The sequence below is a fragment of the Leucoraja erinacea genome, chromosome 29 (assembly GCF_028641065.1).
Source record: "Leucoraja erinacea ecotype New England chromosome 29, Leri_hhj_1, whole genome shotgun sequence".
In the NCBI taxonomy this organism is placed as follows: domain Eukaryota; kingdom Metazoa; phylum Chordata; class Chondrichthyes; order Rajiformes; family Rajidae; genus Leucoraja; species Leucoraja erinaceus.
This window is the reverse complement of record NC_073405.1, coordinates 24,928,394-24,954,280: the sequence shown is the minus strand read 5'-3', so window position 1 is coordinate 24,954,280 and position 25,887 is coordinate 24,928,394. Positions and strand designations below refer to the sequence as shown.

General features: G+C 47.0%; 1 protein-coding gene across 3 annotated transcripts in view; it reads left to right on the top strand.

The window, feature by feature from the left end:
• The window catches only part of LOC129711337 (TLE family member 5-like), a 136,622-nt gene that overhangs the window by 103,295 nt on the left and 7,440 nt on the right, over window positions 1-25,887 (top strand). For 2 of the 3 annotated variants that reach the window (XM_055658927.1, XM_055658926.1), the window contains exons 5-6: window positions 20,053-20,115; window positions 20,328-20,402. In XM_055658927.1, coding sequence (XP_055514902.1) covers window positions 20,053-20,115; window positions 20,328-20,402 — 138 coding nt within the window. Of the gene's footprint in view, window positions 1-20,052; window positions 20,116-20,327; window positions 20,407-25,887 lie in introns of all 3 variants that reach the window. The other variant, XM_055658928.1, reaches the window with a different exon arrangement.

Genomic DNA, 25,887 nt, shown 5'->3' with positions numbered 1-25,887 from the left:
TCTTGGATGCAGCCTTAGTAGATTACAGCTAACTTAATGCGGCCTTCCACCATGAAAAGGTTCCCCACCCCTGGTCTAGTGCAATGAATAGGGTGAAGAGAATGATACAGAGTGCAGAATATAGTTCTCAGCAAAGTATTACAACAGTTCCAGAGATAAAATGCAATGCAATAAGGGAGGGAAGAATAGGATTCCGAGTTTGTGGAAGGATAGTATACTGTTTTTCTGCCTGAATTTACAGTGTTAAATTAACTCCCAAAATCGATCTAAAAATAAGGTCTGTCGCTTCGATATTTTCCCCCTCATGTCCCTGAGCCCCCAGGTTTTGGCAACCCTAGATTTATTTTTCTCGTTGTGCGTGAGAATCAGTAAAGTTGACAAGGTGTTGATGGGTTAGAGATTGAATACCTAGTGATATATATATATACTAATCAACAATCAGGAAGTTGTTGGAAACATGATCAGTCCTTTGATGCACCATCAGCAGCGGGAGATGTTAAAAAGTCTTGGTTCACAAATCTTGCCTTCCTTGATCACCTTAAATGTATGCGTTGCCAAGGGCAGCACGGTGGAGCAGTAGTGGAGTTGCTGCCTTACACTGCCAGAGACCCGGGTTGGATCCTGGCTACGGGTGCTTGTCTGTACGGAGTTTGTACGCTCTGCTCTCCCCGTGACCTGCGTGTGTTTTCTCCGAGAACTTTGGTTTGCTCCCACACTACAAAGACAGGTTTGTAGGTTAATTGGCTTGGCATAAAAAATTAGAAATTGTCCCTAGTATAGGATAGTGTTAATGTGTGGGGATTGCTGGTCAGTGCAGGCTTGGTGGGCTGAAGGGTCTGTTTCCGTGCTGTATATAAACTGAACTAAATCCAGTCACATAAACCCTTCCGTTCCCTTAAATTTTGATGAATCATAAAGTGAGCAATGGTTGCTTTAAAACTCTTGTTTTCTTTTCCAAATGCATCTCAGGATTTGTCCCTCCCCGCATCTCTAGCTTTCTCCAGCCCCATTAATCTGAGAGATCTGCACTTTAAATCTGACCTTGGGTACATCCTATATTTTAATCCCTCCATTATTTATAGCCCTCCTATTGCCAAGACTCCAAGCTTTGAATTCCACTTCTAAGCCTGTGTCTCAAACTCGTCTTTTAACTCATTCCTTAATCTATTCTATCTATGGTCACATCTTGCCTGATAATCACGGAATGTCTGCAAAAAGCCTGGGAGAATACTTGGAAGTATAATGATGCTATGTACATATTAGGTAGATAAAAATGCTGGGGGAACTCAGCGGGTGAGGCAGCATCTATGGAGCGAAGGAATTGGTGACGTTTTGGGTCGAGACCCTTCTTCAGACTGGTGGTGGGGGCGGGAAGAAGAAAGGAAGAGGCTGAGACAGTGGGCTGTGGGAGAGCTGGGAAGGGGAGGGGAAAGAGGGAGAAAGCAAGGACTACCTGAAATTGGAGAAGTCAATGTTCATACCGCTGGGGTGTAAACTACCCAAGCAAAATATGAGGTGTTGCTCCTCAAATTTACGGTGGGTCTCACTCTGGCCATGCGGAAACAGGCCCTTTGGCCCAACAAGTCCTTGCCGATCTGCGATCCACACACATTTAACACTATCCTACACAATAGGGTCAATTTTACATTTACACAAACCTGTGTGTCTTTGGAGTGTGGGAGGAAACCGAAGAACTCGGAGAAAACCCACCTTGTAACGGGGAGAAAGTACAAACTCTGTACAGATAGCACCCATAGTCTTGAGGTCGAACCCGGGTCTCTGGCACTGTAAGACAGCAACTCTACCGCTGTGCCACCCCCACTGCCGCACTTTGTTTGGTTTGAATCGTAGAATCTTCTAGCCATGTCTGCTCTGTGACTGTTGCGTCCATATCAGACTCTTTTCTTAACTGTTCAATGTTCGAGCGTGGATGGGTGCTCTGACCCGTGTAATTTATCCTTTAGAGTAGATTAATGGCAAAAGGAATTCAAGGGAGGGTCGATGGGCAGGTGTGAGGGAAAGTTGCAGGGATGCAATTAAATTAGGAGCAGGGAATGGGACCAATGCAACGGCTCCCTTGGGAGCTGACACGGAACCGATGGGCTGGATGGCCTCCTCTTACAAGCTGTGTGTTTCTCGAGTGAGAGTGGAAGCACGGTGGGTGGCGTGGTGGCGCAGCGGTAGAGGTGCGCAACGCCTCTTAAGTTTGGTTCTCCAAAGATGCCATCTATCAAATTTCTCCGGAGATGCTGCTTGACACGCTGAGTTACTCCAGAACTCTGTGGGCGGCACGGTGGCACAGTGGTAGAGTTACTGCCTTACAGTGCTTGCAGCGACGGAGACCCATGTTCGAGCCCGACTACGGGTGCTGTCTGTACGGAGCTTGCACGTTCTCCCGTGACCACGTGGCTTTTCTCCGAGATCTTCGCTTTCCTCCCACACTCCAAAGACGTACAGCCCCCAGCGCCTTCTTTCCTGGATGCCATCCACACTTGGCTGGTTTCTGAGATTTCCTACCAATTGCTTCTGATGTTCACAGTTGCCTCACAATGTCACAGGCGGCCTTTAAGGCGATGCAGCTGGTGAAATGGAGCAGACAAATAAATCAAAACTGGTATGTCTCATACCGGGCAAGCGAGTTTTGTTTTTAAATGAAAGCGAATTTGCATTTATATAGTCGTGTTTATAACCTCTGTTTCCGAGTGCTTCACAGTCAGTGAATTACTTTTGAAGTGCAGTCACAGATGTAATGTAGGGAAACGGCATCTAATTTGCACTCAGCAAGGTCCCAAGATGGCAATGTGATCCTACAAAAAAATTAAACTGTTTTACGAATAGTGCTTGAGGGTTATTGTTTCCAAAGACATATGGAGGCTTCACCTGCACTGAGGTGAATAGTAGCCATGTCTTTCACTTGAGAGGGAAAATGGAGCCACGTAAAAGGTTCCCCTTTTATTGCGGCAGCTCTTTCAGAACTGCTTGAAGTGTGAGCATAGCTTTGTTGTCTAGCACACTTGTATTGGACTTCAAGCCACCAGAGTCTGAAATGGGTAAGAAGGAACTGCAGTGTGGATGCCATTCAGGAAAGATGAGCATTGGCAAGGCGCTGGGGGCTGAACGTCTTTGGAGTGTGGGAGGAAAGCGAAGATCTCGGAGAAAAGCCACGCGGTCACCAAAAGATAGACACCAAGCTGGAGTAACTCAGCGGGGTCAGGCAGCATCTCTGGAGAGAAGGATTGCGTGATTTTTCGGGTTGAGATCAGAGTCTAATGAAAGGTCTCTACCCGAAACGTCACCCATTCCTTCTCTCCAGAGATGCTTCCTGTCCCGCTGAGTTCTTCCCCAGTGAACATGGATAGGTAACATTTTGGGTCTTCAGATTAATTTTTTTGCATATAGAAGTTGTGTTGCACAAGACGTTGGTGAGGCCACACTTGGAGTACTGTGTTCAGTTTTCATTACCTTGCACAAGTACAACGTCATTAAGAAGGAAAGAATGCAGAGAAGATTTGCAAGTATGTTGCCAGGACTCGGCCCGAGCTGTAGGGAAACGTTGGGCAGGCTAGCACTTTATTCCTTGGAGGCTGGGGAGTGAGTTGGGCTGAAGGGTCTGTTTCCGTGCCGTGTGCTTCGAAGGGACTTCGCCAGAGAGTTCACCCATAGTTCTTTCAATCCTCGGGCTTCAGTTAACATGCAAGCAGTCCCATTGTGTCACCCACACACTTATCAGATGCAGTTAAATGGCTAAAGACCCAAGGTCAGGGGTGTACGTGCAACTCCGAGGCTCCATTCCAGGAGCCCTGAGAATTCTAATAAATTGCTGGAGGTTCGAGATCAAATCCCGATAATTCCCAGAGTTGCCAATGTTTCAATTTGAGACGGAGCCAGAAAACAAACCGACCCAAAGGAGATTAACTGGCGTCTGGTAAATTGCTGTTTTCTGGGCTTGTACACTGTAATCCATGGCTGCTGCACTTACCACTTCAGAGAAAGATAAATACGGGCTACAATTGATTGAGGTAATGGGCATTTTGAGTCTCTACTCATTCCCCGCCAACTCCGTTCTGTCCAACCCCAAGAGCTCAATGCAGTAAAACCAGACTGAGCTCAGCAACTAAAGAGCTTGCCGACGTAAATATGCCCTAACACTATTAAAAGAGATGAAAACAAATGAGCTGAAGGCCAGCGCAGTCGAACCCATTTCAATGCTGCTCTGCCTCCAGCCTCGAGGGCTCTTCTGTGTTGAGGCAGTGCAAAGCTGAGCTTGAAAAGGAAACTCAATTGTCAGCCAAATGTGTTGGCAAGACTTGCCCACAAGCCACAGTCGGGGGGGCACTTTAATTAGCTAATAATGCAAAATTTAAAAATGTGAGGGAACAAGAATTTGCCGATCGGATGAGCTGAACTGGGGTTGAGACTTGTTCGAGTGTCAGGAGAAGAAAGACAAGTAGGGGTTGTCGACCGATTCAGTGATCTTAGGGGCCTGTCCCACTTAGACGATTTTTTGGGGCGACTACAGGCGACTGCCGCAAAATTTTCAATGTTGAAACATTTTCTGCAACAGTGGCAACAATTTTTGCTGTCGTAGGTTGTCATAGGTGTTGTCAAGGGTGTTGTCGCCAGGTGTCGTAGGTGAATTCCATTAAAACTAGTCCCTGGCAGTGTGCAGGACTGATGGGTACAGCTTTGGGGTGAGAGGGGTCTAAAGGTAATGTGTGGGGCAAATTTATTTTCACAGGGACTGGTGTGTGCCTGGAATATGTTGCCAGGGGTGGTGTCTGTGGAGGCGGATACGACAGTGGCATTTGGTGTTTAGTCTCGTGTTTATAGATACAGCGTGGAAACGGCCCTGAGCCCTGCGGCCCACCAAGTCCGTGCCCACCATGGTCACCTGTACACTAGTTCCAGACACTACACACTGGGGACAATTTACAAATCCAATTAACTGCATGCCTTTGGAATGTGGGAGGAAACCGGAGCACCCGGAGAACGCCCACACGGTCACGGGGAGAACATACAAACTCCATACAGGCAACACCTACAGTCTGGTTCCAACTCTACCACTGCGCCATTGTGCCACCCTCATTTAAGATGCTTTTAGATAGGCACATGGGTATGCAGGGACTAGAGGGTTGTGAATCTCACGCAGGCAGATGAGATTAGTTCATCTTGGCATCATGTTCAGCACAGACATTGTGGGCCGAATGGCCTGTTTCTGTGCTTAACTCTACCATGCCCTGGGAATTATACAAGTGTCCAGTTTTAGGAAGATCTCACAAATGCCAAGGAAGCCCATATGGATGAAGGACACAAAATGCTGGAGTAACGCAGTGGGCAAAATCTCTGGAGAACGTAGATGGATTCGCCACAGATATCCACATTCTCCATAGATGCCACCTTCGCAAATTTCTCCAGAGATGCTGCCTGACCGTCTGAGTTACTCCAGCTCTTTGTGGGCGGCACGGTGGCGCAGCAGTAGAGTTGCTGCCTTACATCGCTTGCAGCGCCGGAGACCCGGGTTTGGTCCAGACTACGGGTGCCGTCTGTACGGAGTTTGTATGTTCTGTACCACGTGGTATTTCTTTGAGATCTTCGGATTCCTCCCACACTGCAAAGGCGTGCAGGTTTGTAGGTTAATTGGCTTGGTACAAGTAAATTGTCCCTAGTGTGTGTACGATCGTGTTACTATGCGAGCAGACTCGATGGGCTGGAGGGCCTGTTTCTGGGCTGTATCTCTAAACTCAACTAAACTGTCCTTTTTTTGGTAGACCAGCATCTGCAGTTCCTAGTTTCTCTATGGATGAAAGCAGTTCTAGCCTTAAATTCAATATTCCTTTTAATGCAATGGACTTGGTGGCTCCCATTGCTGGGCTCCAATTTGCAGGTTGCTTGAACAAGGGTCGGCTGCCCATGAAACAATACACAATGATAAACCATTGCGACGGACAAGTGGGGTTGGGTGGGGGATGTTGTGACCAGCAGTGATTGCTAATTGGAATGGTCCGCGGCTGCAACCAACGGGATTTTCCGCTTTGCAAGTTGTCAAATTGCTCCGCATTTGTGGCAGTTGCTAGGCAGCGTCGCCGTGGTCTCAAAGACCCTTGATGCTGTCGCACGCTGCACACTGGATTACGAGTGCCCTCCAGGGACGAGGGGGCAATGTTGACCTTCGATCTGGATCTGCGGCGTTAAAAGCCTCCTCAAACTGTCGGCAGGGTCGCCGCGGAACGGCCACGGCCTCCAAAGCACGCCGTGGAGATCCTTCACACATTCGTGCCTGTTGTGGAAAAGAAAAACATCAGTGCTGCCGCAAATGGCCATCCTCGTGTGCTGGAAATCAATCCTTTTATTTCAGCAATTACTGGGGGCCAATGAATTGAGACAGCAATAAAATAAATGTCTCTATTTCTTCCGCGTGGAGGGGGATTTGAAGGAGAGAAAAAATATGTGCGCATTTATTCTGGGGGTCGAACGCACCAGCGAATGTTCACGCCAGTCTATCACCCCTCATGATTAATGGTTAACAAGAAGGCTGTAATCATTACATCCTTACTGCCTACCTTGGAAGATCAATGAGATTTAGTAAAGCATATTATCACTGAGGGAACTGCTAATTCAATCAGGTCCTGATGTCTTGGCCACAGCAGCAATCCAATGCCTGTCTGCAAAATAAGTGGTGCGATTAGCAAAGCAATTTGCTGTCTCTGCTCTCGTCGCCATGGCAACGGCAGTCAGATCGGTCCAGTTTCCAAGTATCTAAATAAAATTAAGACGCTTCAGCAAATAACTGTCTTCGAGCCATTATTCAGATCTCTTAATCTGCCTGTAATCTCTGCTCTTTGTTCTGCTTACTCTGGTATTAGCAGGCAGCTCCGTGGAAGAAGAAATTAACCCTCTGTGTGCCGCAACCCTGTCTTAGGACTCTTGTCACAATTAAGTGCACATTTAAAGCGCGTCTGTAAATTGGCACAGTTCCATCGATGCGTGCACACTAATCATCCAGGAATTAGAGGGTGGGGAATATCATAAAATAAGAGTAGAATTAGGATATTCGGCCCATCAAATCTACTCCACCATTCAATCATGGCTGATCTATCTCTCCCTTCTAACCCCATTCTCCTGCCTTCTCCCCATAACCTTGACCCCCTAGCTAATCAAAAATCTGTCTATCTGCCTTAAATATATCCAGTGACTTTGCCTCCACAGCCTACTGTGGCAAAGAATTCCACAGATTCATCTCCCTCTGACTAAAGAATTTCCTCCATCTCCTTCCGACAGGAACGTCCTTTAATTCTGAGGCTATGACCTCTAACCCTGGACTCTCCCACAAGTGGAAGCATCCTTTCCACATCCACTCTATCCAAGACTATCACCATTCTGTACGTTTCAATGAGGTCCCCCCCCCCCCCCCCCCCCCCCCCCCCCCCCCCCCCCCCCCCCCCCCCCCCCCCCCCCCTCATTCTTCTAAACTCCAACGAGTAAAGGCCCAGTGCTGCCAAACGCTCGTCAATGTTAAACTATTCATTCCTGGATGTATGGATGAATATGGATGTTGCAAGCATCTGGTTGGAATTCTCCATCTACTCCGAGTGGCGGGAAGGGCTCCGAGGCCCAGCTGAAGTTTTTCAGCTTGTCGGCTTTATGTCTTTGCACGATACATCTCGGTAGAGTTTCCACACGCGATCCACCCTTGAGAGGAAGGAAACAAAATCGGCCCAGTTGCAACCTTCCATTACCACTCAAAGATATCATGCCAGGCGAGACTGGACAAGGACAAAGATTGATGATCAGTGCAGGCTCCTGCTGAATTATTTAGGCATCCTGATGATGATTCATTCCATCTAGTTTGTTTTAGTTTATTTATCGTCCCATGTATGGGGATATGGTGAAATGCTTGTTCTGCATGCTATCCAGTCAATCATACTGCACATGAGCACAATAGACCCACTTGGCTTCTTTAATCCAGCAGGAAATGAATTTCAGGTTCTTCACTAAAAGACCAGCTTTGGACATCTTCCAGCAGTTTGTGTTTGCTTGTATAAAACTCATCTGGTTTACAAATGCCCTGTGGGTCACAAAATCAATCTTTCCAGGAGAAGGCCTTTCAGCCTGTCTAATATAAAACTCGGAGACAAGAGACTGCGGATGCTGGACTCTTGAGCGAAAAAGTGCTGGAGGAGCTCAGTGTGTCAAGCAGTATCTGTGGAGGGAATGGGTAGGTGATGGTTTGGAATGGGACATTCCCTCTCTTGATGCTGCCTGACCCGCTGAGTTCCTCCAGCATTTTGTGTCTGACATTGTAAAACTCATCTGCTTTACTAATTCCCTTCATGTCGAGAAATCAGTTTTCACCCAGACCAGCTGACACGAGACTCTACCCTGTGCAATGTAGTTGGCTATTAACGGACTTTGAATGAGAAAATAAATGGGGTCATGTCTGACTAGTGTTTCAGCTTGTTCTGTAATCATCAACTAAATCTCTTGGCCTTGGTTTCCATTTTGTTGCCTCCCCCAACCCCAAGATTCTACCTCTTAAAAAAAAATGTTCCAGATTTCATGTAGAAGCAAAAATAGGCCATTTGGCCCCTCGTGGAGGCTCAGTGAAGGGATCAGATCACGATTTGATCTTCTACTACAGTGCCACGTTTCCTGCACTAGCCCCTTTGATTCTGCCTACATTCACTGCAGAAATGGGTGGCTCTCTTCACTCCCAAAAAGTATGGCTCTGCTTGTGTGCTCTTGGTTGGAACCAAAAGATGAAAAGGATTTCATGTTCCACGCCTTCTCTTCAGACCACACGGGGCGGCACGGTGGCGTTGCAGTAGAGTTGCTGCCTTACTGCGCCACAGACCCGGGATCGATCCTGACGGAGTGTTCTGCATGGAGATTGTACGTACTCCATGTGACCATGTAGGTTTTCTCCGGATGCTCCGGTTTCCTCCATCATTCCAAAGACTTGCGGGTTAATTTGCTTCTGTAAATAGGGTCCATAGTGTCCAGGATATAACTAGTATATGGGTGATCGAGGTTGGCACGGACTCGGTGGGTCGAAGGGCTGTATCTCCCCTCCCCCTCCCTCCACCCCTCTCCCTCTCCCACCCGTGTGTGACTCCGCAGGGGATGGGACCCAACGGGTCCCCCCTGGTCTAGTAACTACTAAAACCTAAGCTACCAGCTCCACCCTAATGTATGTAACCTATTTACCTCCACCACCATCACCACACTCCTCCTTTGTAATTCTGAGGAACATCCATTGACATTAAATGCATTCTTTGGTTTCAAACTTCCCAGTCTGTCATTTTTTAATTTGGGGTGAAACTGCGATTTAGCCCCTCCCTTTCCTGAATGTAGAATCCCAAGTCTATAGACCAGGGGATTTGGTTTTGTTTTAGTTTTGCGGTACCTTGCCTAGTTAAGTGTGCATCATCCTGCCTATGTACGCCCATGAAGATGTGGGGCTGTTGGTGGTGTTTTGGATAGATTAGCTGAACCAGAGGGTTGCGTTACAGGTTATTTTCTGTAATTCCCAATATTGTATCTCGTCAGTCATGGAACATTCTTGTGGAGGGGATTCCCCTGGAGTGATTTATTGCCCATGTATTTGTGTGTCATCCTCCACCCTAAATGTCCACCCTTTCACTTCCAGAACACGGTAAGTCTCTCAGAGGCACATGCAGAAATTTCCCAAGACCATTGAACCGGCACGTCCCCTACCTACCCCCTCTCGCAATTAAAAAAAGGGACAGAGCAATGGCCTCACGGATATGCCTTATCCCCGAGCCCTCCCTGTGTCAAATCCTGGAACGCAGTGCCTTTTCACTCCTACAACTGTATCAGCTTGTCACGATTCTCTGTGGGACATTTGGGAATAAATCACAGTCGATACAAGGAACTGCCAATGCCGGTTTGCAAAACAAGACAAAATGTTCTAACTCAGCAGGACAGGCAGCATCCCTGGAGAACATTCATAGCGGGACTGGAACGTCACAAATCCATGTTCTCCAGGGATGGTGCCTGACCCGCTGAGTTACTCCAGCATTTTTTGGGGGGGGGGGGAGAAGGGATCATAATCACTGCCCTTGTAAGCAACACTCACATTGTGTATATTATTAATTGTGAATAATTGCTACACAGTGACACAACAGACAGAGCTGTTGCCTCGCAGAGCCAGAGACCCGGATTCGATCCTGACCTTGGGTGGTGTCTGTGTGGAGTTTGCATGTTCTCCCCGTGACTGCTTGGGTTTCCTCCAGGTGCTCCATCTCAAAGAAGTGCAGGTTAATTGGCCCTAATGTGCAGGGAGTGGCTGAGAATGTCGGACACCATCAAACTCGTGTTGAATGGGCGTGAGCCCAAGGGCCTTTTTTCATGCTGTACCTTTTAATCAGTCAATCTCAATGAATCCTGGAGAAATAGATGACGCAACACAGAAGGGGTACATTCAAATCATCACTCCTGTGATGGTTCGTTGCTTAGGATCAGGCAATTAGATCCAATCCAGCGCCTGCAAAGCCCTGCATTTCATCTTTGTCTGAAGTATTTACCCAGCTCCCTTTGGTGCAGCAGAGGTTCACCTGCACCTCCTCCAACCTCATCTATTGCATCCGCTGCTCTACATCGGTGAGACCAAGCGTAGGCTTGGCGATCGCTTCGCCGAACACCTCCTCTCGGTTCATAATAACCAACCTGATCTCCCGGTGGCTCAGCACTTCAACTCCCCCTCCCATTCCGAATCCGACCTTTCTGTCCTCGGCCTCCTCCGTGGCCAGAGTGAGGACCACCGTAAATTGGTGGAGCAGCACCTCATATTTCGCTTTGGCAGTTTGCACCCCAGAGGTCTGAACATTGACCTCTAATTTCAGGTAGTCCTTACCTTCTCCTCCCCTTCTCAGCTCTCACTCAGCCCACTGGTACCTCCTCTTCCTTTCTTCTTCCTGCCCCCCCCCCACCCTCACATCAGTCTGAAGTAGGGGTTTCAGCCCAAAACGTCGCCTATTTCCTTCGCACCATCGATGCTGTTTCACCCGCTGAATTTCTCCAGCATTTTTGTCTACCTTCGATTTTCCAGCATTTGCAGTTCCTTCTTAAACCCTTTTTATTTATTATTGAATTTGTACCCAGCTCTCAGGCAGCATATTTCAAATAATAACCTGCTAGATGCTCCGTGTCATTGTCTTGTTCGCTCCTGCTCCTTTGAAGCCCTTTGGGGAATTTACTTTGCAGAAGGACATATTTGTAGATGCAAGTCATTGTTTTTTTTAAAAGAACCCTTGACTTGCTTGCCTGTGTTTGCAATTCCTTTGTGCAGGAAGGAACTGCAGATGCTGGTTTAAGCTGAAGATAGACCAAAATGCTGGAGTAACTCACCGGGACAGACAGCGTCTGGAGGGAAGGAAGGGGCGAAGTTTCGGGTCAGACTGAAGAAGGGTCTCGTCCCGAAACGTCACCCCTTCTCTCCAGGGATGCTGCCTGTCCCGCTGAGTTACTCCAGCAATTTGTGTCTATTCGCGATTCTTTTATGTTTTCGACTTTGCTGTTTCATTCCATCAGCTTAATTTTGCCTTGGCCCTCTAAACAATGTTCCAACTGGTTTTCTTGCATTTTTATTTTATCAACTGATCGCATAGAAAAAATAAAACTGCAAGTTCTGATCTCGTTTGAAGAAAACATGGGAAGGTGTGAAAGCAGAGGTCGGTTTTGCATACATTTTTAAAAGAAAATAGGCACAGGGAAAAAATTGGCATTGGTATCCCTGGTCATGATGGATCTTCTATTGACAGGATGGGGTGGAAATTCTTAATTAGTACGAATTGTCGAATGCCTTCAAACCCCATCTGTCAAAGTTTCCAAAACAATTCAGAGAGAGAATGCATATCCAATATTCATTTGAAATTCAATATGATGTTTTTAGTGGTGTGAAAAGCTGCATTTACGCTAAACTTCCCAGACATACGTGATTCCCAATCAGGTCGCCGTACTTTGGTTTGAAATGGAACTAAATTATTTGTACGTACCAAGTCCTAACAGCGAATGGAAATATTCCAATACAGAGTATCACTCAATCTCAACAACACAATCACGTTAAATGCTCGTTTCCATTTATTTAAAGTTTGTTACGATAAAAGATTTGCATCTTTTAATTTGTTATGTAGAATGTTTTGTGGTTCACAAGAATGGTTGGCGGTGATGCAGAAACAAACAACTGCAGGTGGTGGTTGATAACAATGATAGACACAATATATGAGAGTAACTCAGCAGGTCAGGCAACATTTCTGGAGAAAAGAGAACCTTTTTTTCTCATGTTGCTGTCCGAACCGCTGAGTTTCTCTATCACTTTTTTCATTGGATGGAGGTGATGTTAGTGTTTGGGCTTTTTATTAATTAAGTATTTGGCTTTGTGACTATGACAAATAGCTTTAATTTTTTTTAACTTTAAGTTTTAGTTTTAATGCATCTGAAAAGAACATTCTTCGATATTTGGCAAGGCCAGGAAGTATTTTTGGATTCTTGTCATATTTGTAAAATGCATGCAAGTCGGACAAATGGCAAACAATAAGATTGATCAACAAACTAAAAGGGGGCGATGGATAATTCATTTCACCCGGTTACATGTTGTTCAGAGGAATCCTCCGTACAAGATCTATTGCATCCATTCATGGGCTAAGTAGGCATTCATACGTGTCATGAAAAATATGATGGTGCACACTGGACAGTGGGCATAGATTGTACGTTCAATTATTTTGTAGATATTGTATGAACCCAAAAACATTACGGCTCAAGTTGAAAGCTAAATTGAGGCAATGTTTGCTGTGGGATTGAATATAACACCATGTACAATCTTCAGAAAAGCATTGGATGCTTGCCCATTGTCCTGGCCAAAAGCAACCAATACCACAGAGTAGGGAAACATTCTCTGATCGTGTCTTTTCGAGTTTTCAAGTATCACTAGACCAAGGGGGACACGTTGGGTCCCACCCCTCAATGCGCTGTTGCAGGGGGGGGGGGGGAGATAGGGGGGGGGGGGGGGGGGGCAGGGAGGGAAAGGGGTGAGGTGGAGGGGAAGGGGAGGAGGGAAGTGGGGGATTCCCTAGAGAGGGAGGGAGGGGCAGAGAGTAGAAGGTGGTGGGGCAGAGAGGGAGGGGGGGCAGAGCAGAGAGTCGGGGCCAGAGAGGAAGGGCCCTCTTCCCCTCCCCTCTCCATCCCCCCCCCCCCCCCTTCTCCCCTCTCCCCCCCCCCCCCTTCTTCTCCCCCCCCCCCCCCCCCCCCCCCCCCCACCCTTCTCCTCTCCCTCCCACCTCTCTCGCTCTCTTCTCTGCCTCGGGGAGAGGGGAGAGGGAGGGGGAGGGGGTAGAGGCAGCAGCTACCACACAAGCCTCCCCATCAGGCTCCGGGCCTAAGCTAGGCTGTGGGCATCGTTGACCAGAGCGAGGCTCGCAGTGCTCTGAGTGTGAAAAACAGAGGAGGGCCGGCAGCGCATTCACCAGCGTGCTAAGATCTGGCGGGGGAGACGGGAAAGGAGGTCGTCCCCTGTGACTTTTCCAATGACTTGTCTGCGGCGGCACTGCATTAACGACCACCGCCATGTTTTTGAACTTCACGAAGCCCAGTGGAGCGCGCTTCACGACTGGATCACGTATTCTCAAGCTTCAATCCAGAGTCCGTGGGGGGAGCGGTTGAGCCAGGTAACCGGCTGTGCATTGAAAAGTCTGCACAGCAGGTCGCGATGAACAAAGGCATTGTATCATCAGCTCGCTTCAGATTCAGTTATATTTTAAAACAATTTAATTAAAAAAACTCGATTTCATGAGGTAAATCTCGACCGGAATATGTAAACATTTCTCCGTTACTGAGTCGGATTTTGGAGAAGATGTGACTGACAACCAAACATACAAACTAGCAAAGAGAGTTTTAATAGTTACATGATTGTTCAGAACTGGCTATGATATTTATTCACACCAGAGTTTTTATTTAAGGCACTGGCATTTCACAACCAATGAATTAATTAGCTGGTGGGATTCCTTCCCACAGTCCTCCACCTGTGGCAATGCTCAACTAACACTGTTGGCTGTACTGAAGATAATCACAAAAAGCTGGATTAACTCAGTGGGTCAGACAGCATCTCTGGAGAAAAAGGATGGGTGATGTTTTGGGTCGAGACGTCAATCTGAAGAAGGGCCTCGACCCAAATCATCTGCTATTACTTGTCTCCAGAGATGCTGTCTGTCCCACTGAGTTACTCTAGCTTTTTGTGGCTATCTTTGGTTTAACCCAGCATCTGCAGTTCCTTCCAACACATGAGTGCCTGTACATTTGTCATGTAATGCTGAAACTTCAGATGTGGTGTGCAGTGCATCCTGTAAGTACACTTATAACCAACTCTAGATGTCGAACATGATCCACTGGCCTGTGATCTTTCTGCTTGTGCAGCCAGCCAACTAGGGTAAGGAAAGGTATTACCCAGCTGAAATATTTGCCGTCGGTGGGTCCAGTCTCACCTAAAGTCCACCTAAAGGAGAATCTGATACGTTCAGCAACACAAAACTGAGCAACTAAAAAATATATTGAGCAGATGCTGGTTTACACCGAAGATAGACACAAAATGCCGGAGTAACTCAGCGGGTCGGGAGGCCTCTTTGGAGAAATAGAATACATGACGTTTCGGGTCTAGACCCCGTCGTCAGACGCACGAGGCTGGTGAAAGCTCAGTGTCTGAAGAAGGGTCTCGACCCGATACGTCAGCTGTCCTTTTCTCCAGAGATGCTGCCTGTCCCGCTGAGTTAATCCAGCATTTTGTGCCCATTTTCAAAATAAATTGAGATATAGGATGAGAATTTGCTCTTGGGATTGATGGTTGAGATTGGATGGAGCCAGATGAATGGGACGATAGCAGAGTTCCACACCGATCATGTTTGATGTAAAATGTATAAATAATGGGGGGGCTTCTTACCTGTTGTCACTGATGCAAGTTAGTGAAGGCTACTGGTGCCCCTTCTGTGTGACTGGTTAAAATTCCTCTAATTGTGGAAAAGCTTAACATGGCTTCCACGTTGGATGTCAGTTCACAATCAGTGAATGAAGGCACAGTGCTGGAATAACCCAGCAGGACAGGAAGCATCTCGAGAGAACATGGGTTGGTGACGTTTCAGTTCGGGACCCTTCAGACTGATTGGGGTGGGGGGAGAAAGCTGGAAGAAAGGAAGTGGCAGGACAAAGCCTGGCGAGTGATAGGTGGATAGAGATGATGGTGTGTTGATTGGTTGGACATTAATGTCAGATGGTTGGACAAAGGCTAGTTGAAAATTGCTGTAAAGAGAAATGTTTGGGATACGTGATGTTTCGGGTTGGGACCCGAAACATCACTCATTCCTCAGACTTCTTCAGACGCAATAAATGAATGTTGTCGTGTGTAGGAAGGAACTGCAGATGCTGGTTTACACCGAAGATAGTCACAAAATGCTGGAGTAACTCAGCGGGACCGGCAGCATCTCTTGATAGAAGGAATGGGTGACGTTTCAGGGACTGGACACGAAACGTCGCCCATTCCTTCTATCCAGAGGTGCTGCCTGCCCCGCTGAATTATTCCAACATTTTGTGTCTTAATTAAATGAGTGGTGCCTTCTGCTTTGACTGCCAGTTAGTTTTTCAGCAATTTAAAAAAAATAAATGGAGCTTGATGCGAGGTTGAAATTTTTTGCGTTTCTTTTTAATTATACGGGGAATTGTGCTGTTGTCGTAGCATATTGCTGTGGAAGAAGAATCTTTTTTGATAATGCCAGCTTCCTGTGAGCCACTTCATTAATAATACAGCAGGATCAATTAGGCTGCCATCCCTATTTATTGCTGTGCTGATTACAGCGGAATCCTAAAGCGGACTGACTTTTTAATAAACTACTCCAAGCTCCCCAAAGACTGAGAGCTCAGCGCTTGTGTATGTCAGTTTATGTTCTGTACCAGCTGTGCCCGAAGTCACACTTGCATATTGATGCACAATACAATCGATCAACTGCATCGGCTTGCTCGTTAAATTAAACTGCCTTCTCTCTCGTTGGGTGGCGTGGGAGTGGGGGGGGGGGGGTGAGGAAGAATTCAGTGTTACATCAGCGATGACGATGTTAATGTAGGAACCCTCGAATCTTCGTTACAAGTTTAATTTGCTCTGTCATGAAACAACATAGAAACTCATCTTTTTTTTTGCTCGTCTTGAGTGGAGTGTAATCGCGTACCCCCTCGCTGATTTTAGTGGAACTGGTTACTGGGCAAGGTCTTGTCAGCATTCATCTCTGTTGTTTTTAGTTTATTTTACTCCAGAATTTAGCATTTCTTACCAGCACCAAAATTGAATTGCAGCTGTGCCAAAGAAGGCAGCCGATGAACTTGGATGTGGTTCTTCATGGTGAAGAGAGCAAGGGATATGGAGGAGGCAGGGGAGCATGGGATGGAGAGGGTTATTGAGTGGATAAAACATAAAACATTACAGCAGCGCAGGAACAGACCCTTCTGCCCACAATGTCCGTGTCGGACTCATGATGCAAAGACCAACTCTTATCTTCCTGCACATAATTCATATCCGTCCATTATCTGAAGGGTGGAATAGGTTTGGTATAGTTTAGAGATACAGCGCAGAAACGGGCCCTTCGGCCCACCACATCCATGCCGACCAGCGATCCCCATACACTGTCCTACATCTACTTACACTATCCTACACACAGGAGGGACAATTTCCAATGAACCTGCAAGCCTGTACGTCTTTGGCGTTTGGGAGGAAACCAGAGATCTCGGAGAAAACCCACGTGGGTCACGGAGAGAACGTACAAATTCCGTGCAGACAAGAACCCTTCGTCGGGATTGAACCCGGGCCTCTGGCCCTGCAAGGCAGCAACTATACTCCTGTGCTGTCCTTTGCACCCCAGAATGGGACTGGTGGAAAGGGTCTGATTGGCCAATTTCTGTTCCTGATATTATAAGCATCTACATTTGAGATTAAAATGTATCAGCGTACCCTGGTGTTTTGAATCTTTCCGTTCAAGAGGACTTGTTTGTTTTTGTTGCCACACTGGACCAGTTAATGGTTGTCAGTTTGCAAGAAAAGCTCTCATTGGGCAGCAAACTCGTGATGTATTTGGAAAGTCCGGCCCTTTTGTCCTCATGAAACTCTTCATATCTATTGGACCTCATGGGTAGCATCAATTCCTTGCAATAACATCCTTTTGGAGAGGACCCCTGAACAATGATCAAATCGGGTCTCCTGGTGTGATTACGTTGCCGTCTTCTGGGACTTCAGTTAAGTGGAACTTTTGGTTGTCTGACCGGTCATTTATTTTGGGTGGTTAAAGGTTGTTGGTGGCTCAGCGAAGGTCCTGCGGGTGCGTTTTGTCAAATGAAACTTGTTGAATTATGCATGGAAGGGTCTGGTGAAGAAGTGGATTAAATGGGTCGTGGTCTCATTTCGTCTTGCTGCTCATTCGCCTGGATGAACTCTGCTTCACCGGGCGGGATTTGAGTGAAGTCTGATGTCCCTCTGCAGTGTTTGTGCTAACGTCCATTTGCGCTGTGAAAAACACCCAGCTGTCCCATTCATTCCCGGAATGGATTTTGTCCTTTGCAACGTGGCTTGTCTCTCTCCCTCTCGAGAGCTGTTTAAAAGATATAGCAGTGGGGGGGTGACACACTGGTGGTGCTCAGTCTGTCGTGGGCTGATAGTACTGGGAGCAATTTGTGATGATGCATTCAGAGCAGCAGGCAAGATGTGCACTGGCAACACACTTAGTGGGTTCAGTGTAACTTTTGACAGATCCGTCTCAGCGCCAAGTATATTCGCACGACACGGTGGTGCAGCGATAGAGTTGTTGCCTTACGGCACTTGTAGCTACAGGGACCCGGGTTCGATCCCGACTACGGGCGCTGTCTGTACGGAGTTTGTACGTTCTCCCCGTGACCGCGTGGGTTTTCTCCGAGATCTTCGGTTTCCACCCACACTACAAGGACGTACAGGTTTGTAGGTTAATGGGCTTGGTGTAAGTGTGAATTGTCCCTAGTGTTTGTAGGATAGTGTTAATGTGCGGGAATCACTGGTTGGAGCGGACTCGGTGGGCTGAAGGGCCTGTTTCAGCTTTGTATCTCTAAACCAAAACATTAAATTAAACTTAAATTAAAACATAAATTAAACTTAAACAACTGCATTTAATGACATCAATTACAAATTAACCGTGATTTATCTTCCCATCTCCCCCCCAACAAAGAAATACAAGGTGCTCGAGTAGCTCAGCAGGTCAGGCAGCTTCTTTGGAGAACGTGGTTAGGTGTCCCTACCCGAAACGTCACCCAGAGGTGCTGCCTGACCCACCGAGTTACTCCACCGCTTTGCGTCTATAAACCAGCATCTGCTGTTCTTTGTTTCTGCTGTAGGTGGAAAGAGAGGGGTGGGGGGGGGGGGGGGGGGTGATGGGCTGTAAGGGGGGGAAAGTAGGTGGGACGTGAGAGAAATGGGTGTGCCTCCAGGTGAGGGGGTGGGCGAGCGATGAAACATAAAATTGGAGAATTCAATGTTCATAATTTTGGTTATAAGCCACCCAAACGGAATATGAGGTGCTGTTCCTCCAGTTTGCGTGTGGGCTCACTCTGGCAATGGAGGAGGTATTATCATTCAGGAGTCTTGTGGGAGATTTGAGCTGGATGGTTTTAATTAGCTTGCCTCTTAAATCTCTCTGGCCAAATGATTGCACATGCTTCCAACTCCCGAGCATGTGGATGGGCTTCTAATATACAGGAGCGCGTGCAATTCTTCCCGTGTTGGAAGGATAAGGATGGGGCACTCGTGATGTGGGTGGGTGCAACCCTGCTTACTGCCCCAACTGTTCCAACTGAAACCGTGGTTCCATTTAATATCGCCAGTAAATCTGAAGCATTCTGTCGTTAGGGAGGCAGCAGATTCGACATTGAGACAAATCAGAGACTTGAGTGCCTACGGTTGTCCTCCATGTTAGTTTGTATAAATGAGCTATTGAATCGAGGGAAAAATTCCTCAGTGCTCAAGGTTTAACCACCTCATTCTGGATTCTTGGCACAGTGGTGCAGCAGCAGAGCTGCTACCTCACAGTGCCAGAGACTTGGGTTTTCATCCTGACTACGGATGCTGTCTGTATGGAGTTTGTACCTTCTCACTGGGACCTTTTGGGTTTTCTCCAGGTGCTCCGGTTTCCTCCCACACTCAAAAAACATCCACGTTTGTAGTTTGATTGGCTTCGATTGAGTGCGTCGGAGGTGCGCGTGTATGGTGATCACTGGTTGACACGGGCTCAGTGGACCTAACGGGCTCCTTCCTTCTGTATCCCCAAATTAAACTAAGCTGAATTTATAGTCACCGTCTCTTCCTTTCTCCCCCCCCCCCTGACATCAGTCTGAAGAAGGGTCTCGACCCAAAACGTCGCTTATCCTTCGCTCCACAGATGCTGACTCGCCTGCTGAGTTTCTCCAACTTTTTTTGTCTACCTTCGATTTTTCCAGCATGTGCAGTTCTTTCTTAAACATGCTGAATTAGTGAGTCATTATGAACATTAAGGGAGGTGGAATTGGTTATTCAGAAAGCGTGGGCTGGGTGGGGATTTAAAACCCACGCAAGCGGAGGTTTGTCAGGTCAATATATATGTCCCGGTGCTGGTGAATGGTTAATCCCAGTTGTGGCAGAGGTTTCGGTCAATTGCTTGTGGGTTATAAGGTCATCCCACTGTTGGAGTCAACTACTTGTGGTCCTCTGTTCATTGTTACTTTTTCCTCGTGAAATGCCATGTCAATTTATATCTCGGATGGTATAATGCAGGCTGCATTGTTGTGTTTCTTGCTGTTGAAGCTGTCACTGGGGTAAATGCTGTGTAGCTTCTCGCCCTGGGTGGGAACTTTACTGGAGTGCTGCAGAACACTTTTTTTCACAGTGTGTGTGTATACGTGTATATGTATATATACATATACACCAAGTTGCGGCTTGGTGCTAAGGTCAATGGGTGTGCAGTCAAAAAGAGTGTAAACAAGCTGAATGTTTCTTTCTTTCTGTTGCAGGCTGAAATTGTCAAAAGATTGAATGGAATCTGTGCTCAAGTCATCCCTTTCTTATCTCAGGAGGTAACCGACATCTTAATTCTGTCTGTCTGACTGTTTAAAAAAAAAGCGACATCAATAAAAGATCTATCAGTGCTGTGCAGCTCGAGTTCTGTTCTGCGTGCGTGAGCGTTATGAAATGCCGACTAGTGTTCACCGTGTCTCCCCTTTGAGAAGCCGTGTTTGGACAGTCTGCGGTCTGATTACCTTTCTTCCTTTGTCTTTTCTTGTTGCAGCATCAGCAGCAGGTGGTTCAAGCTATCGAGCGTGCAAAGCAGGTGACTGCCCCAGAGCTCAACACCGTCATCAGGGTAGGTCTGTTTCACTCAATTGCATAAAATAACTCGTGCACGCACACACACACACACGTGTAGGTATGTGTATTGACACGCAGAGACACGCAAGTATACAACTTGCGGATCACCTGTGTGTACACGCCCCTTTGTACATTAAGTTGCATTTCAAAAAGTTGTGTGCAAAACCACAAAGAGGGTTGGGAAGTGAAGTGATTATATCCAGCCTCTGAAGCTGTTGCCATAGCAATGCACGGGACTATTCAAGTCTCATCTTCACATCCTGCCTTTGTCCCCAACCGCCATCTACCATCGCTGCTGCCCTTGTTATAGAAACAAATAGCTGGAGTAACTCGACGGGCCAGACAGCATCTCTGAAGAAAAGGAATAGGTGACTTTTCGGGTCGAGACCCTTCCTCAGACCGAATGTTGAGTCTCGTATAGAGACCACATTAGGATAGGAATCGTAAGCCTGGGGACATAGGTTTAAGATGAAGCGGGAGGAGATTTAATAGGAATCTGAGGGGCAGCTTTTTCACACAAAGGGTGGTGGGTGTACGGAACATGCTGCCGGAAGAGGTAATTGAGGCAGGGACGATCGCAACGTTCAAGAAGCAATTGGACGGATACCTGGATAGGACAGGTTTAGAGGGATATGGACCGAACAAAGGCAGGTGGGACTAGTGTAGTTGGGACATGTTGGGGGCGGTGTGGGCAAGTTGTGCCGAAGGGCCTGTTTCCACATTGTATCACTCTGTATCCTGAAGTAAGTAGATCTTTCTGTATCTGTCCCACATGATTATTATTGCCCATACGTAGCCATAGGGAATAACGGATGTCACAGGCCACCCTGATCCCCTCTTCCATTCATATCTGCTCATCCGTTCAGAATTTCACCTAAAATCAGGAGGACTTCCTTTTTGTTCCCTCCATCCACCCTCCATCACAGGAATAGTTATGCCTGATGTATGATGTAAACTAATGGGGCGGCACAGTGACACAGCGGTAGAGTTGCTGCTTTACAGCTCCAGCGACCCGAGCTTGACCCTGACTATGGGCGCTGTCTGTGCAGAGTTTGTACTAGTGACCGCGTTGGGTTTTTTTCTGGAAGCTCCGGTTTCCTCCCACATTCCCCAGACGTACAGGTTTGTAGGTTAATCAGCTTTGGTAAAAATTGTAAATTGTCCCGAGTGTGTAGGATAGTGCATCGCTGGTCGGCGCGGACACGGTGGGCCTAAGTGCGCGCTGTATCACTAAACTAAACTAATGCACTTAGACTGGAATGAGCCTGGCTCCTTCAGAGATGGATGCGTGGCTTTCAATTCCTCTCTTGGAAATGTGTTCCTTGTCCCCACATCAGTGCAGTCTGCTTAAATCCCTGGGTAAAATTATACCAATCTAAAACCGAGTGTGAAAAAATCTCCAGCCTTCTCTATGCCCTGTCCTTCCATTGCTGGCAAAGATAACAATGCTGTGGTCCTGGCTGTTGTATTCCCAGTCCACGATTTGGAATCGAGCTGAAACATTTCAGAGGCCATCCCTTTAAGGAGGTGGTGCTTGATGAAATGGCCCTTGACTGCTGCTGCCGCCTTATAAACTGGTCCCTGAGACTCTGAACTGATCTACTGCTCGCCATGTGTCCTTGGAGGGGGAAGCAACGGTTGCTAAATGCTCCCAAATGCAGTTGCCTTCCATTTTTGCTGTCCTGTGACATTTTTTTTTTTTTAATGCTGCACTTATCCAGCAACCCCTAAGGCCAGAGAAGAAGATTGTACACACTGGAGGGTTATATATCTCACAGAACTGCCATGTTTTGTTTCTGTAGCAATCAGCACAGCCATCTCAGATGAAAGCTCAACTTTGAAACTATTTCAGTGAAAGAGATTTTGGTCAAAGTTATTTGTTATCTGCATGTTTCTGAATTGTGCCCAACCTGGGCTCTGTGGAGATGCAGGGATATACGTGGGCACGGTTGTACATGCCAACACACACTGCATAAAATATTCCTTCATTACTCCCATCACTCTGTTCCAGAAATACTTAATTGACTGCAATCTGTGTTGTGATATCAAGTGTTTGTGAAAGGCATCATTTTCCCACTGTATTGCAGGAGCCTGTGTCAGGTAATAGCTACGATGCTGCAACACTTTATTCTGCAATGTGGCCCATTCCACCGTAGAAAGCATTTTATCGGGATGCATGGGAACGCGACGTCCAACGCCACAAGTCATTGCAGCGAATTGTGGATGCAGCCTCGACCAACCTTCCTTCTATTGAGAGAAGGGTCTCGACCCGAAACGTCACCCATTCCTTCTCTCCAGAGATGCTGCCTGTCCCGCTGAGTTACGCCAGCTTTTTGTGTCCATCTCCCTTTCTTTTGAGTCCATTTGCGCGTCACGCTGCCTCAGCAATCCACCAGCATAATCGAGGACGAGTCTCGCCCCGGTCACTCCCTCTCCTCCTCCCTCCCATCGGGCAAGAGGTACAGAATTGTGTAAATGCACACTTCCAGAATCAAGGACGGTTTCATCCCCGCTGTTGTTGGGCAACTGAACAATCCTGTCGCCAACTAGAGAGCGGTCCTGAGCAACTATCAACCTCCTTGGAGACCCTCGGAATATCTTTAATTGGACTTTACTGGAATTTATCTTGCACTAAACGTTATTCCCATTATCATGTATCTGTGCACTGTAGACGGCTCGATTAGTCTTTCCGCTGACTGGTTGGCACGCAACAAAAGCTTTTCACTGTACCTCGGTACACGTGACAATAAACTGAACTAAGGCTTCGTTTTGCTTCACCTGTCCTTGTGTACGGTACCTGTGTATAGTACGATTTGGTTTTACTGGATAGCATGCAACTAAAGCTGTATCTCACAATGGCCCTAAACAAATGATAAACCAATCTGAGGAGCATTTTTGGGATCCCGGCCTTTGGAGATTGTGCAGTGTTGGAGCTGATAGTGCCATGGCCTCTCAGCTCCAGTGTCCACAGTCTCTCTCTGACCATGTTTGTCTCCCCCAGGTGTTCCAGTCTATTCGCACATCATAAAGGTTGGGGATTAATTGAATATTGTGAATTACCCTGAGTGTGGGTGAATGATGGAGAATCAGGATGGTGACAGGTTGCAGGAATATTACATAGAAGCATAGAAAATAGGTGCAGGAGTAGGCCATTCGGCCCTTCGAGCCAGTACCGCCATTCAATATGATCATGGCTGATCATGCAAAATCAGTACCCCGTTCCTGCTTCCGCCCCATATCCCTTGATTCCGTTAGCTGGGATCTATATCTAACTCTCTCTTGAAAACATCCAGTGAATTGGGCTCCACTGCCTTTTTCGGCAAAGAATTCCACAGATTCACAACTCTGTGGGTAAAAAAAGGTTTTTCCTCATCTCAGTTGTAAATGGCCTACCCCTTATTTTTAGACAGTGACTCCTGGTTCCGGACTACCCCAACATTGGGAACATTTTTCCTGCATCAAGCCTGTAAAATCCCTTCAGAATTTTATATGTCTCTATTAGATATCCTAAATTCCAGCCAATATAAGCCCAGTCAATCCATTCTTTCATCATATGTCAGCCCCACCATCCCGGGAATTAACCTGGTAATTAATATTAGTGGGGAAAATGGGGCCAAAGTGATTTCCCTCAGAACTGGCTTGGACCGAATGGTCTCATTCTATATTGAATGGCCATTCATCACCATGAAAGGTAGACAAAAATGCTGGAGAAACTCAGCGGGTAAGGCAGCATCTATGGTGAGAAGGAATAGGCGACGTTTTGGTTTCATCACCATGACATATGGTGAAAGCGACTGGTGTAAACGTGGAACTGGGCAGCACAAGAACAGGCCCTTTGGCCCGCAATTTCTGTGCCAAACACGATGCCATCTCTTATCTACCTGCATATAATTCATATTCCCTCCATTCCTTACATATCAAAAAGTCTTTTAAATGCCACTTTTGAATCTTTTTCAACCACCACGCATGGTAGCGCATTTCAGCACCATCCGAACATCTCCTTTAAACTCTGCCCCTCTCATCTTAAAGTTATGCCCTCCAGTACTTACGTTTTCCATCCTGAAGAAAAAGGTTCTGACCCTCAAACTTATTGCAATAGAGGCGGTAGTGTAAAGAGACATAGACAAAGGGGTCTTCTGTTCTTCAACCTCAACCAAGCTAAATCTGATGCAAAACTCAAGATGCTGGAGGTACTCAGCGGGCCAGGCAGCATCTGTGGAGGGAATGGACAATGACATTTTGGGTTACTGCCCTTCCTCAGACTGTTGGAGGAGGGGGCGTGGGGAGGAGAAAACAAAGGAGGACCTGGTGTTGGGGGGTGTGGGGGGCAGGAAGAGGGGGAGGATGAACAATGGTGGGAACGCCTGGGTGGGGGGGGGGGGGGGGGGGACAAAGCAGGACCTGGAGTGGGGGGGCGGATGGGCGAGACTTATCACATGTGACAAAGTATTCATTCATTCAGCTGGAAATGAAAGGTGGGGGAAGGATAAGTGATAGGTGGATACAGGTGAGTGGAGGAGGAGTCTTTGGCCGATGGGCGGAGTAAGTGACAAAGGCTAGAGGTGAAACAGAGACTAAAGGGTGTCAGCTAAGGAAGGATTAAGAGGTGTAAAAATTAAACCCGAAGGGAAAGATGAGGGTGAAAAGGGGCGGGGGGGGGAGGAGAAACAGAGGGAGGTTACGATCACAATCGCAATAATACGTTATTAGCCAAGGATGTTTTGCAACATGCGAGGAATTTCATTTGTCAAGTCAGTCATACAACTAAAAAGCAAAGGAACACAGAAAACACATCGGAGATGAATTGGCTGGGATGGGAAAGGAACGGTGGTGAAAGAAATCTGATGCCGAGTCAAGCCACTTCCAGTGTTTTCTTTCCATCTGGATAAACACATCATCCCCATTGAATGGTGTTTCCTTCTCGTCCACAAAGAGAATGAAGAGTTGCCTTGTTTGCTTCAGTTTCTGCAGAAGCCAGGCTGTTGTTGCAGTCACGTCCGCTGCTGTGTGCTTGCCACGTAGCCCCGATACAAGGGGGGGAAAAACGATGAGTTGCAGCCTGGCTTTTATCTTGGCCCGGGTCAGCGGGAGGGCTGTTTGCGTAGATCGGTGTACACACGCACTCTTTCAGGGCAAGTGGGAGGACTATTTGTGTTTCTTTGTTCTGTGGGGGAGAAGAATCTCCAAATGTATTGTGGCCCATCTGGGAGGAAAGCCGAGAATGTAAACCATGTGAATAATGTCATTAATCAATCCGAAGCCTGGATAATGTTCATCGTGCAGATGTCAACCTGTTAGGTTTCAGTTCTCCTCAACTCCAGAACAGATTTTTTTTTTTTTACTGCATTGTTAAGAATCTTTTCGCATTAAAATGGCAATTTAATTTGTCCGGTAGGAGTTTTTCAGCTGGAAGAAGAAATTGCAAAGCTCTAATCAAAGCTCTTTGTTCAAGCTATTTATACAAAGTGCCAGTGCTGTGC